The sequence below is a fragment of the Phyllobates terribilis genome, unplaced genomic scaffold (genome assembly GCF_046119375.1).
Source record: "Phyllobates terribilis strain yellow unplaced genomic scaffold, ASM4611937v1 Scaffold_2__4_contigs__length_985480577, whole genome shotgun sequence".
NCBI lineage: Eukaryota > Metazoa > Chordata > Amphibia > Anura > Dendrobatidae > Phyllobates > Phyllobates terribilis.
The window spans coordinates 113,101,092-113,115,393 of NW_027362762.1; the positions used below are offsets into that span (position 1 = coordinate 113,101,092).

The 14,302-nt window shown below is 45.9% G+C and overlaps 1 protein-coding gene across 3 annotated transcripts in view; it reads left to right on the top strand.

Annotated features, from left to right (window-relative positions):
* Positions 1 to 14,302, top strand: part of RXFP2 (relaxin family peptide receptor 2) — a 650,298-nt gene that overhangs the window by 581,819 nt on the left and 54,177 nt on the right. For all 3 annotated transcript variants that reach the window (XM_073662501.1, XM_073662498.1, XM_073662500.1), the window contains 2 exons: positions 771 to 839; positions 5,745 to 5,816. In XM_073662501.1, the coding sequence (XP_073518602.1) occupies positions 771 to 839; positions 5,745 to 5,816 (141 nt within the window). The remainder of the gene's footprint in view (positions 1 to 770; positions 840 to 5,744; positions 5,817 to 14,302) is intronic.

Consider the following 14,302-nt stretch of genomic DNA (forward strand, 5'->3'; position numbering starts at 1 on the left):
AAAGCTACAATAAGAAGAGTTAAAATTCTCCCAAGATTCAAGATAAAAACACAGCAAAAAAGGGCAACAGTATTTACCTGCCCAGGTCTCAGAACTAATGCGCTACCAGAATGCTGTAAACCCATATATTAAAGATAGCGGCAACACAGGTGCAAAATACTGATGAGACAACCACTCACAACCTACCAGTTCATGGAGGGGGTGATTGCATAATATTAGGATTGCACACAAAAATGGCTTATATAGGGCGCTGTTCCCACATGGGTAGTGCACAGTATCTGGCTTACAGTCTATTAGTGATGCCCTAACTATTAGATTAGGCTGGCTTCCCAGTACTGTCTGAGTGCACCCCATGAGGACAGACACCCTAGTTTACAATACCAACACTGATGGGCCTGGATGCACCCTGAACCGGTAGGTTGTCTCATCCGTATTTTGCACCTGTGTTGTCGCCATCTTTATTATATGGGTTTGCTGTATTCTAGTAGTGCAATGGTTCTGAGGTCTGGGCGGGTAAACACTGTTGCCCTTTTTTGCTGTGTTTTTTTTAGCATAAAAGATGCAATCAGTGACAAATGAGTTGACGATCGATGACGAGGCTTCACATGTCTGCAGTAGACAACAATTGGGAATCTCTGCTTGGGCTGATGATGACTCCCCAATGTAAAAGACCCTTTACTAACAGCATTATGGTCATTGTTGTGATTTATGTTCTACATGTACGGCAAATTCCGCTATCTTTAACAAAAAATGTTCTTCTCTTTACACAGTAATCTCAGTTGTAATCCACTATCACTCAATATTGATCAGTTTGAAACATTACCACATCTCCACTCATTGTGAGTACAATTGTGAGCTAAAAAGATCATTCATGTATTTATAGTTTCCTGTTGTTTTTGCAGCTATATAACCCACAGTTTTGAGCTATAAAATTTCTAAGGTTGGTCGCTGTGAGGATTTGCAGAGGCAGCATTATGGCAGACTCTGCACACTATGGACCCTATTCAAGATCGTCAATTTTCTCGCCGGTCTTGATGAAGGGGCATGTTGGAGTCAGACGCGTCATTAAGAGGTGCATGCCACAGCTCATTATGAATTGGATGAGCTGTGGCATCACGCCTCCACCATGGTCCAGCTCCGCTAATTTTGGCCAAGCTGGGACAATCTGGCGTAAAAATGCCCAAAGAATTCCTGCTAAATTGCTTTGATGAATCAGTGTCTGTCACTGATAAGAACTCCATAAATGAAAACCAGGAGATGAGGGAATTGTATTATGGACTATTTGGATTTCAGAAATGTCAAAAAGAAGGTTCACTAAAAGAAAATATTGGAAGAGAATATAGGTCTAAAGGTTTTTTGTATTATTTTGCATTTTACAATTCTAAATCAATGCATTTATGACCTTGTAATAATCTGTGCCCAAATAAATAACTTATGAACCTATCCCCTAAAAATCTTCAAGACAACCTTGCAGATATCACAAAAAATATAATAGGGCCAGAATATAGCGTATTCTAATAAATAAACATACATACCAGACCAATACAGAAAAAATAATCACAATATAAAATAGAAAATAGAAAAACACGACAGATGCAACCTACAATGCACAAAAAAACGTAAAGCGGATCCCCGCTCCATAAATATCAGTAGTCATCATAAGTCTTATCTTATTCAAAACTACTTGGTACTAATTTTTGCACGAGTCCTGATATTTAGGTAGTGGGGATCCTTTTATTGTTTTTAGGGTTTTTTGAGCATTGTCAATGGGTTTCTGTAATGTGTATGTTTTTCTATTAGATGTAAGAAAACATTAGATTTTTGAGTATTATATTGTAATTATGTTGCCTGTTTTGCCCTGGTATATAGTTTGTTTGTTTTTTTATGAAAATGCTTGTCTAATGAAGGCAAACTCTGTTCATATGAATGCATAGGACGTATCCTTTATGGCTCAATAGTGACACCAATATGTTAGACTCAGTGTCCATCTCCTTTGGGACCTGCTCCTGTGACATCTGCATCTGTCAGCAGGCTCCACCATATTCATTCTGCTAGCGGCACTGATGATGGAGGAGGAGATGTCGGGGCCAGAAGGTCTAGGTGGCACAGACTTTGTTCAGCCACTGACTGGGGTATTTGGGACCTGTACTGCCATCAAGTCTAGCAGTATGGTCACTCTCAGCTGGAGTAATCAGCTTCCTAACTTTGCCACTTAGACATATCCACATCATACTGGAATCTGTGAGATACAGTTCTGCTTACCTGGTTCACACACCGTGATTTCAGCTCCTGTTTTCTAGGTGATTTTTCTGTCTCTGACCTCCAGCTCATTACTGACCATTCTCTTGCCTGACAGTTTAGTACCTTCTTTGCCCTCCTGATTCTGACCCGGCTACCTGACTATTCCTGCCGGCTCTCACCAACAAACAGCAGAAGATCCCGTGCCCAGGGGTCCCTCTGCAAGACCAGATCCCTGTACAATGGTTAACCCTTTACCCCCGAAGGCTGCGTGCACGTTAATGATCACACCAATTTTTACAATTCTGACCAGTGTCACTTTATGAGGTAATAACTCTGGAACGCTTCAACGGATCCCACTGATTTTGAGAATATTTTTTTCATGAAATATTGTACTTCATGGTAGTGGTAAAATTTATTTGATATGACTGGAGTTTATTTGTGAAAAAATTGGAAATTTGGCGAAAATGTTGAAAATTTTGCAATTTTCAAACTTTGAATTTTCGTACCCTTAAATCAGAGAGAAATGTCACACAAAATAGTTAATAAATAACATTTCCCACATGTCTACTTTACATCAGCACAATTTTGGAACCAAAATTATTTTTTTGCTAGGAAGCTATAAGGGTTAAAAGTTGACCAGCGATTTCTCATTTTTCCAACAAAATTTACAAAACCATTTTTTAGAGACCAAATCACATTTGAAGTGACTTTGAGGGGCCTTTATGACAGAAAATATCCAAAAGTGACACTATTCTAAAAACTGCACCCCTCAAGGTGCTCAAAACCACATTCAAGAAGCTTATTAACCCTTCACGTGCTTCACAGGTATTTTTGGAATGTGGAAGAAAATAATGCACATTTAACTTTTTTTCACAAAAATTTTACTTCCCTACCCCTACCTTCCCTTCCGAGCCCTGCCGTGCGCCCAAACAGTGGTTTTCCCACACATATGGGGTATCTGCTCACTCAGGAGAAATTGCACAACAAATTTCATGGTGAAATTTCTCCTGTTACCCTTGTGAAAATGCAAAATTGGGGGCTGAAAAACATTTTTGTTGGAAAAATGTGAAAATTTTATTTTTACGGCTCAATTTTATAAACTTCTGTGAAGCACCTGGTGGTTCAAGGTGCTCACCACACATCTAGATAGGTTCACTGAGGCGTCTAGTTTCCAAAATGGTGTCACTTGTGGGGGGTTTCCACTGTTTAGGCACATCAGGGGCTCCCCAAACGCAACATGGTGTCCCCTAATTATTCAAGCAAATTTTACATTCAAAAAGTCAAATGGCGCTCCTTCCCTTCCGAACCCTGCCGTGCGCCCAAACAGTAGTTTTCCCCCACATATGGGGTATCTGCTTGCTCAGGGGAAATTACACAACAAATTTTGGGGTCCATTTTTTCCTGATACCTTTGCTAAAATAAAAAAAATTGGGTCTAAAGTAACATTTTTGTGAAAAAAGTTAAATGTTCATTTTTTTCTTCCACATTCCAAAAATTCCTGTGAAGCACCTGAAGTGTTAATAAACTTCTTGAATGTGGTTTTGAGCACCTTGAGGGGTGCAGTTTTTAGAATGGTGTCACTTTTGGATATTTTCTGTCATAAAGGCCCCTCAAAGTCACGTCAAATGTGATGTGGTCTCTAAAAAAATGTTTTTTTAAATTTTGTTGTCAAAATTAGAAATCGCTGGTCAACTTTTAACCCTCATAACTCCCTAATAAAAAAAAAATTGGTTCCAAAATTGTGCTGATGTAAAGTAGACATGTGGGAAATGTTATTTATTAACTATTTTGTGTAACATATCTCATAAAAATTCAAATTTTGAAAATTGCGAAATTCTCAAAATTTTCGCTAAATTTCTGATTTTTTCACAAATAAACGCAAGTGATATTGAAGAAATTTTACCACTATCATGAAGTACAATATGTCATGAAAAAACAATCTCAGAATCAGAGGGATCCGTTGAAGCGTTCCAGAGTAATTACCTCATAAAGTGACAGTGGTCAGAATTGTAAAAATTGGCCCGGTCATTACCGTGCTATCCACCATCGGGGTAAAGGGGTTAATTTATTCTCAGTATAACTACAGCTGTTCTGTGAAGGCCTCAGAAGTTTGTTTGAGAACATTAGGGATTACATAGGATCATGAAAACCAAGGAACACACTAGACAGGTCAGGGATAAAGTAGAGAAGAGTAAACAGGGTTAGATTATACAAAAATCACCCAAGCTCTGAACATCTCACAGAGCACTATTCAATCCATCATCCCAAAATTGAAGGAGTACGGCACAACTGCGAACTTACCAAAACATGGCCATCTAACTATACTGACAGCCCAAGCAAGGAGAGCACTGATTAGAGAAGCAGCCAAGAGGCCCATGGTCACTCTGGAGGAGCTGCAGAGATCCAGAGCTCAGGTGTGAGAATCTGTCCACAGGACAACTATTAGTCTTATGCTCTGCAAATCTGGCCTTTATGGAAGAGCGCCAAGAAGAAAGCCATTTTTGAAAGCAAGTCATAAAAAGTCCATTTTCCAGTTTCCAAAAAGCCATGCCCAGTCACAGTCCAAACCTAAATGAGAATATGTAGCAAGATGGGGTATGAATACTTTTTTAAGGCACTGTAAATTGAAAAACTTGGACAGCAGGTAAAACAAGTGTCCTGCCAACATGGGAGAAATGAGTCGCTCTAAGCAATGCAAAGGTAGTATACCCTCAGGGGAGAAACTCGCAGTCACAAAAAAATAAACTATTATTAAAAAAATATCATATGAAAAGTGCGAACATTAAAAAATATGCAATGTTGGGTGAGGGCACCTTTGTAAAATATCGGAGACTGAACCACACTCATTATATGGTGCACCTAATATATGGAAAGAACATGAAGTTGATACAAATAGCAAGTGTAATTGATGCCTTTCATGTCAGAACATATTATTGTGAATGAATTTATTCTGTAATAATTAGAAATAATTTAAGTAATATACAGAATCAGAATATTTCCAGATATCTGCACTGGAGAACATGATGGTTGTCAGTCAAATGTAGGAGTACAAGAAATTTTTACCTATCGATGACTGATACTTACAATGATCTTATATTTTTTCTATCGTTACATGTCCTACTCACTCTACAACTGAATGCTCGCCACTAGGCCATTGGAATATAAAGAGCGAATTATCCATCAATCTGAATTGTCAGACTATAAACTCAATGTGGGTCGCTTTGAAAAGTTGCAAAAGTTTTACGCATCTCTGAGTCGCGCAAAAACATAATTTTTTCCAATTTCCATCCAGATTGAAGCAGCTCTGCCAAAATTGGCGGAGCTAGTGAGGAGCAGGGTGTGCTTGCCGCCTGTCAAATTCAGCAAGAGTACAAGTATTTTTATGACAGGAATGCTCCTCCAGTCCCTGACTAGAGTAGCATTTATGGTTTAGCAGCACATCATTGAAAAGATGTGCCTAATTCATTAATAATTAATAAATATTTACTTTATGTTGTTTATAGGGCACTGGAAAAAATTGAAATTCCAAATATAAGCACAAGAATGTTTGAGCCGATGAAAAATCTATCTCACATGTAAGTATATGCAGGAAGAGCAAGTAACTGTGTTACACTTGCTAGATTAATTACCATGATCCGTCATGCATTTTCTACTGTGAACCTAATTTATCATGCACATTTCTATTTGTATTCTAAATGACTTCTTTTAAATTTTCATTTTGAATTATATAATTTGTGGTAATGAAAAGCTATGGAGATATGGAAATAATAATCCACAATGTTAACAAATTCTAGGCTTGTGTAATTAAATGCAACATCACTGGTGATCACAGGTATCCTCGTTTTCATGCTTATTTTAGTGTAATTATAGGACTTATTCACAACTGTATTTTTGGAGGGATCAAAACAAATTCGAAAATTGTTGCAGAACCACAGTTTTCTAATCTGTTTTATCAGCATGTTGTTATTAAGTCCAAAACTCTGTAATTAATACTTAATTTGCAGTTGCAATCAAAATTATTCAACTCTGATTGCAAATTATGTTTATTAGTAAAATGTACAAACTTTCTGCTGTTTGCAATAAACACATGAAGCAAGAACAATATAAACAGCTCAAACACAACTATTGTAACAAGTGGTTTATCCAAATTCATCACAAAATGCCAATTTTACCGACTACTGCAGTCTAAGAATTATTCACTCCCATCATGAAATGTGTCTTTAGTACTTAGTAGAGCACTTCTGGCTGTTATAACCTGCTGCAATCATGATGCATAGCCAGACACCAGCCTCTGGCAAGGTTCCTGAGGAATCTTAGCCTGTTTCTCATGATCCCCAGTTCTCTAATATCCTTGCGTTGTCAAGAAAGTGGTCCAAAAAGTTAAGACAAGATATCATTGCCTAGTTGGAAAAGGAAACAAAAAGATAACAAAGGCATTGATTGTTCTTAGAGATATAGCTGGAAGCAACATTCACAAATTTAAAATTACAGGAACACTGACAACACTGCCTACAGAGAAAGAGAAAGGTATCACCGGTAGAGATGAGCGAACCCCAATGTAAAAGTTCGACGTTCGTACTGGATAGTTAATGTCCGGTGCAAAACGCTGAACACAGACTTCTCCTGGAAGTCCGTTGCAATGTTCAGAGTTCCGGGGGAAGTCTGGAGAGAAAGAGAGAGAGAATTTTGAAGCTCAAAAGTTCAGGTCCCTACTGCTTTCGATGAGGTTCAAGTTCTGGTTCAAGTTCGGGTACAGCTCTGGTACCTGAACCAAACTTTGGAATAAAGTTTGGATCGGGTATCAGAACCTGAACTTCCACTGGTTTGCTCATCCCTAATCACCAGCTGATACCAGATTCTTGAGGAGGCAATTGATCAAAAACCATGAGACCTGAAAGAAAATTTGGTGGCAGCTGATATTTTAGCTTGTGTGACGCCCTGAGGCTGCAGGCTGGCACAGAATTCCTTGGTGTTGCACAGATGGGATTCTCCCCAGTGGCCTCAATACATGCAGACACCTCCACCTAAGTCCACTAGATGGAGCCCTGTCAGGTATATATATATACTGGGGGGTGGAGTTCAGGAAGTCAGTCAGTGGGAAGCAGTGAGTGTAACACTATGCTGCAGCACCAGACAAGCTGAAGTCTGTGTGGCTGAAAGCCAGGCTAGGCCCAAGCTGCGGGCTAGTCTGGCCAGTGAGAGCCTAGAGTGGGCTAGAAGGAGGAGAGAAGAGAAGAGCCATGAGGGACAGAGGAACCGCAGAGAGTTCGTCCCCTGTTGCCAGCTGGGCACCGGGCCCGAGCCTATTGGGATCTCTATGCCCAGTAGGGAATCCGGCATACTGAGGAGGATTTCATATCCCTCAGTCCACCCATGAATAGCGCACACTCAGAGGACTAGGTGGCACGAAAGCCCCACCGTTCAGGGATCGTGGTAACCAGTGGGAAAGCCCTCGCCGCCAAGCATACTGGTGAGAGAAACATCAAGGGAGCTAGGCCTAGTTCCAGGCAGGCCAGAAGCTCCAAGGAGAGAGCAAGGAAGATACAGAAAGGAGGCCTTACACCCGCTCACTGGGGAGCAAAACCAGAATTGCACACCACCTAGAAGTACCCTGGACCGTACCTGACTACCATCAAGCAGTAAAGGTATTGAAACTAGCCCTGGTGTGTGTGTCTGTTCTTCCTCTGACCCGGCTGGGTCCCATCTCCCCTGCACCACCATCCATTACCCCCCCCACGCTGCCCTGAGGCCCGTGCCACCTGTGGGGAGCCGTTCCATCACAAGCTGCCCTAACATCTGCCTCAGAGGACTGCTACGCAGCGGTGGCTCCCTTTGGCCGCATACCACAGGTGGCGTCACGAACTTTCCAAATCCCCTATAAATATCCCCCTTTTACTGACCGCCCTGGGTCACGGACCGGGCCAGCCACCGTGATATCCCCCAGCAACCAGAGGCCCGGCTGCCGAGCACCCCACGGCCCTGGGGGCGCGTTAGCTTTGGCGTCACGAACAGGATTCCGTGCCCATTGCCACCGGGTACTGTGCACCTTAAAGGACAGTAATACTCACTGTGGTGAAGGTTTCCCGCCATTCCCGAGATTTCCCGCCATTGTCCGCCATCTTCCTGTCGCCGCGCGGGAAGAAGAGGGGCGTAACCGCGGGAATCGAAGAGACGTAACCGCTGGAAGCGCGCGAAGCCCAGGACACACGCCGCTCCTGACGTCGATCCAGGAAGCTTCAGGTCCTGGAAGGAGCCCAGAGGACGCTCTGACGTCAGACGCGAGCGACGCAAGGTCCTGGAAGAAGACCGTCGCCCGCGGAGCTGCGGCCTACCTGAAAAAGAAAGTGAAGAAGGTAGGCTCCGGTTCACTAGGGGGGGCGCAACCATGGCCGACGACCAGCAAGCCGCCAGAGCACCGGTTAACGCTCCTGATGCCCAACCTGTGCCCGGCGCTGCACAGGCTGGAGCGGCCGCTCCACCAGTAGGGGTCATGACCCCGTTGATACCCATGGCTCTGCCGTATGCCCTAGATGTTCAGAGGGTGACGGAACTTCTGCAGGAGGACACCCTGACTGAACGGGAGGATGACCAGGACGGGTCACCTACCTCCAATCCCCAGGAGTATCCCAGGAGGGGGCACCCTTGAGCTACTAGTTCCCCGGTAGCTCTCATGCTAAGTATAAGTTAACCTGAACTTGGAGTCCGTGAACTGTGAACGACCCGCATTGTACATAGTTTGCACCTCCTGAGGTGCCCCCTGGTGGTTTTCATAAGACCACCACCACCAAAACCTGCTTGGCGTGGCCGAACCAGTGGTCCTACACCAGTCCTGCAGCCTGCCCAGGACCTTCGTTGGGGGTTTGGAGCAGGTCCCCCACAAGCCAGCTTACCCGGATGAGAGGGACACACCCGAGGAGGGATCTCATCAAAACTGGTTGCTACAGTAAAGCATAAATAATGCTTATTAAACCTGTTATTGCAATGTTCAAGCTACGTGCCTCCCATAAAGGGAAGAAAAATTGTAATGTTTAAAAAATATGTTATCCTTGTTTTACCTGTTATACAAAAATTTGTCTCAGTCCGGGAGTACTGACTTTTACTAGGGGGGGAATGTGACGCCCTGCGGCTGCAGGCTGTCACAGAACTCCTTGGTGTTGCACTGATGGGATTCTCCCCAGTGGCCTCAATACATGCAGACACCTCCACCCAAGTCCACTAAATGGAGCCCTGTCAGGTATATATATACTGGGGGGGGTGGAGTTCAGGAAGTCAGTCAGTGGGAAGCAGTGAGTGTGACACGATGCTGCAGCACCAGACAAGCTGAAGTCTGTGTGGCTGAAAGCCAGGCTAGGCCCAAGCTGCAGGCTAGTCTGGCCAGTGAGAGCCTAGAGTGGGCTAGAAGGAGGAGAGAAGAGAAGAGCCATGAGGGACAGAGGAACCGCAGAGAGTTCGTCCCCTGTTGCAAGCCGGGCACCGGGTACGAGCCTATTGGGATCTCTATGCCCAGTAGGGAATCCGGCATACTGAGGAGGATTTCATATCCCTCAGTCCACCCGTGAATAGCGCACACTCAGAGGACTAAGTAGCACGAAGGCCCCAGCGTCCAGGGATCGTGGTAACCAGTGGGAAAGCCCTCGCCGCCAAGCATACGGGTGAGAGAAACATCAAGGGAGCTAGGCCTATTTCCAGGCAGGCCAGAAGCTCCAGGGAGAGAGCCAGGAAGATACAGGAAGGAGACCTTACACCCGCTCACTGGGGAGCAAGACCAGAAGTGCACACCACCTAGAAGTACCCCGGACCGTACCTAACTACCATCATGCAGTAAAGGTGCTGAAACTAGCCCCGGTGTGTGTGTCTGTTCTTCCTCTGACCCGGCTGGGTCCCATCTCCCCTGCACCACCATCCATTACCCGCCCCCACGCTGCCCTGAGGCCCGCTCCACCTGTGGGGAGCCGTTCCATCACAAGCTGCCCTAACATCTGCCTCAGAGGACTGCTCCGCAGCGGCGTCTCCCTTTGGCCGCATACCACAGGTGGCGTCACGAACTTTCCAAATCCCCTATAAATATCCCCCTTTTACTGACCGCCCTGGGTCACGGACCGGGCCAGCCACTGTGATATTCCCCATACCGGCATCCATAAGAGGCCCAGCTGCCGAGTACCCCACGGCCGAGGGGGCACGCCAGCTTTGGAGTCACGAACAGGATTCCAAAAACCCCATATAAAGAGAAATATCCCCCTTTTTGACTGACCGCCCTGGGTCACGGACCGGGCCAGCCACCGTGATATCCCCCAGCAACCAGAGGCCCGGCTGCCGAGTACCCCACGGCCCTGGGGGCGCGTCACTTGCACTATAAGGCGCAAACTAAACACTGAAAGGTTATGTGCCAGAACTCAAAGATGCCTCTACTGACAAAAAGGCACAAGAAAAGTCAGGATTAAAAATAAAGGTGAAAAATAAAAAAGTAAAAACATTTTTTTTAAAAATTACAAAATTACAAAAGCATAAAAATTTGAATCACTATTTTCCCCAGTTCAAAAGAAATTTTAAAAATATACGGTACGGTGAGTCACTCTGCCTTCCCAGCGCCTGCACACAAGTTTCCTGCTGCACAACGCTACACAGACGGCAGGGAGAAGAGCGCCGTCCATACAGAGGAAACTGCGCAGGCGCGGGATCCGGCCGGGAACTGCTTGTCACAGGGCCCTGTGACGTGCAGGGGAGGTGGGATGAGTATGGAAACAAAGCTAGTAGGCGGGCATTTCTTGGCATCCAGGTGACACGAAGCTTAGCATAAATTATTTAATAAAAAGCTATTACATAGAAATCAGACTGCTAATATGGGCCATACCGGTGAGTATAAATACACATTTCTATCAACCGTATGCCCATATTAGTGGTCTGATATCGCCTAGGTGGTGACAGATTCCCTCTAAACAGGCAGTAAAATGTTTTCCTTATAGAATCTAGCAGCTGATATCCCTTTGTTGGCAGCGGATCATTCAGGATACTCTCAAAGCATGTTGACAACAGAACAAAGCTTTAATTAGCTATAAACAGGTACAGATATGATAGACTTTGTGGAATCAGGAATATACATATCTTACGTGTCTCTGTGCAGCATCAGCAGGCTGCTTCTCCTCTCATGCACAGACACAGGAAACTGGATACAGTCACATGGTCTTTTCTGTGTGTGAGCCTCTGGGAGTTTTTCTTTTTTTTTTAAATTTATAGACAATACACAAACCTAGCAATAGAACATTTACATACACAGGAATGGAATTGTTGCACGAAACATATTCCAACACCCCCACTCAACAATTACTTATCCTGTTAGTCCTATTGTGGTTCCGAAGTCCTCAAACTTGGCTTTGGCAATGGTTTTGTCATACCATCAGCTAACATCTTGTCAGACTCGCAATAGACAAACTCTAGTACACCACGTTCTACTAAGTCACGTAAGTGGTGATGTTTAACGTCGATGTGTTTAGTCCTTGCACTAATCTTCTCACTGCTGGCAAGTTTAATACATCTTTGGTTGTCCTAATTAGTGTTGAGCCACCCCCGTAGTGTTCGAGTTCGGTTCGGTTCGTCGAACACCCGTGTGTTCGCCGAACTGTTCGTCGAACTGTTCGTCGAACACCTTCGAACACCGTTAAAACCAATGGCAGGCAAACAAAAACACATAGAAACACATAGAAAACACCTTCAAAGGTGTCCAAAAGCTGACAAACTGCTCAGAAGACACAACTAACACATGGAAAAGTGACAAGTACATATAGTCATGCGAAAAGAAAAGAGGTGGAGGAGTAAAAGGAGGGGGAGACACAGATATAGGCATGTCATGCCCTTCTAAAATCCAAAAAGTGAGAAGCCGAGACGGCCAGTCCGCTCCTGCCCGTGCCACCTCCGTGTCACCGGGTTTGTGCCAGAGCCGCGGTGAACCCTGACGGCCAGCCCCCCTCTCCCAATACTGGTGCCTGTCCGCTGGTGGGTCGAGAGAGCCCCCCTGTGGTGGAGGCAGCTCTAAGCTTTTTAATTTAAATTGTCCCTCTAATTTGAATGAATACACTTTAAATCCATTTACAAGGATCTATTGGAGGGCAAGTCTCATGCCAGCAGCCGCGTAATTCCAGCTCCAGTAGCGTCCACTAAAGCTGCTGCAGTTAAAAAGCTTTTATAAGGATCGAGCTCGGCTGTCCACCGCAAGGCATCCTAGTGCCAGTCCCAGCCCCTATGCCTTGGGGTGCCTCCTGATGCTCTTCACTGAGTATCCCGTGGTCCCGAAGCATTTCCTTTGAAAAAATTAAGTGTCCAAACTACAGGTGGTGTAGCTTGCTTAACAGCCGGGATAATCCGCTGACTAGCAGACACTGCTACTAGGCACAAAGTATTTCCTGGGCTAGATGCAGTTAAAAATTTGTAAGTAGATACTCTCGTTGGATGCTGAGAAAGCATTCCATAGAGTCTCCTGGCACGCCATATATGATTCTCTTAAAAAGCTTGGGGTAGGGGTCTAGGGGACCCTTTTATAGCCAAAATCACGGCCCTGTATCACAATACGTCACCTAGGCTGAAGATAAATGGAACTGTAGCACCGAGGGCTCGGTTGCTACAGACGTATTGCACCTCACCCAGAGGTGTGATATCTCACTCTCAGATAAGGATGGAGTGTGGATCAGGACCCGACACCTGCATGCATTACACCACATTGCCGTGGGGCAGGGCGACCAATATGCCCCTGAGATGGGCACGACAGTCCCTGTCCCTGGCTGGAGTGGGGGGAGGGAACACTGAGGAAGGGGAACCCTGCAGTGCAGGAGCAGGGAGGAAGCAGTTCCTGGGTGCATTGAGAAGGGAGTATAAAAGGTGGGCACCATCTTAGTTCAGTGCAGAGAAGTCTGAGCAGAAGTGGCAGGGAGCAGGGGCTCTGCATGAGCTCTGCTCCGGAGGCGGGCCTAGTAACAGAGGCCCAGGCCTGCAAGAGGGAGAAGGAAGGAAGAGGAGCGGAGAAGGCTCCAGGAACGAGGAATGAAGGGATCCCAGGGGTGCGGACGGGCGAGTCGCCACCGCACGCCCGAATCCAGCTGCGTGGAGGGGTCAGGCCAAAGGGGGAGACCGGTCCCCGAACTAGTGGAGGCAGGAAACGACCCTCAGCTAGAAACCGGAGGCTCTGACATTTTATGTGGCGCAGCCCCTTGCTCCACCCGCTAGGAAGGCACCACATAGGGTCAGGGAAACTGGCGCCAAGTTTACCAAGAGGAGGCCCGAGGCAGCCGGACAGAAGTGTTGGTAAGAAAGGCCAGACAAAGGACACACAAAGGGGGTCCTGTGAAGCGCTCCAAAGTTATCTGGGAGTTGTCTGAGCCCCTCACCTGGTGAGCACAGTACGACGTGGGCAGCCGTTACCTGCAGACGTGGTCTGGATAATAAGAACTGTGAGTAAAGGCCCTGAACTGCATCACTGACTCCGTGTCGTTACTGCTGCTGCCCTGCACCATCACCCCCATCCTCCGCATACACTGCCCTGAGGCTATACTCCTCCCGTGGGGAGTTATGCTACGCTCTGCTGCACCCACAACACCAGCCTTAGCGGTCTGCCCTGTAGCGGCGGTTCACTCTGACTGCAATCCACGGGTGGCGTAGTCGGACATTTAAACATCAAAACCACATAAATAGTTCCGCCACTGGTTTGACCGCCCTGAGCCACGGAACCGGATCGCCGCCACGAAGACTACAACCACCAGCATCCACCAAAAAGGGTCCGGCTCCGGGTGTCCCAAGGCCCAGGGGGTGCGTCAGAACATTTTCATCACCTTTCACAATCACCAATGGGACAAGGCAGGGATGTCCTCTGTCCCCTCTCTTATACATCTGACGCGCCCCTGGGCCTGTGTCGCGCTGCGTTGCGCACGCGGGAGCTTACCCGGAGCCGGATCTCTTGAGGGTTGTAGTCTCGTGGCGGTGACCCGGTCCGTGCCCAGGGAGTCAAACTGAGCGGCGATGTAACAGCGGTAGATGCAGGACGACTACGCCACCCGTTGAATGCAGCTATGGAGCT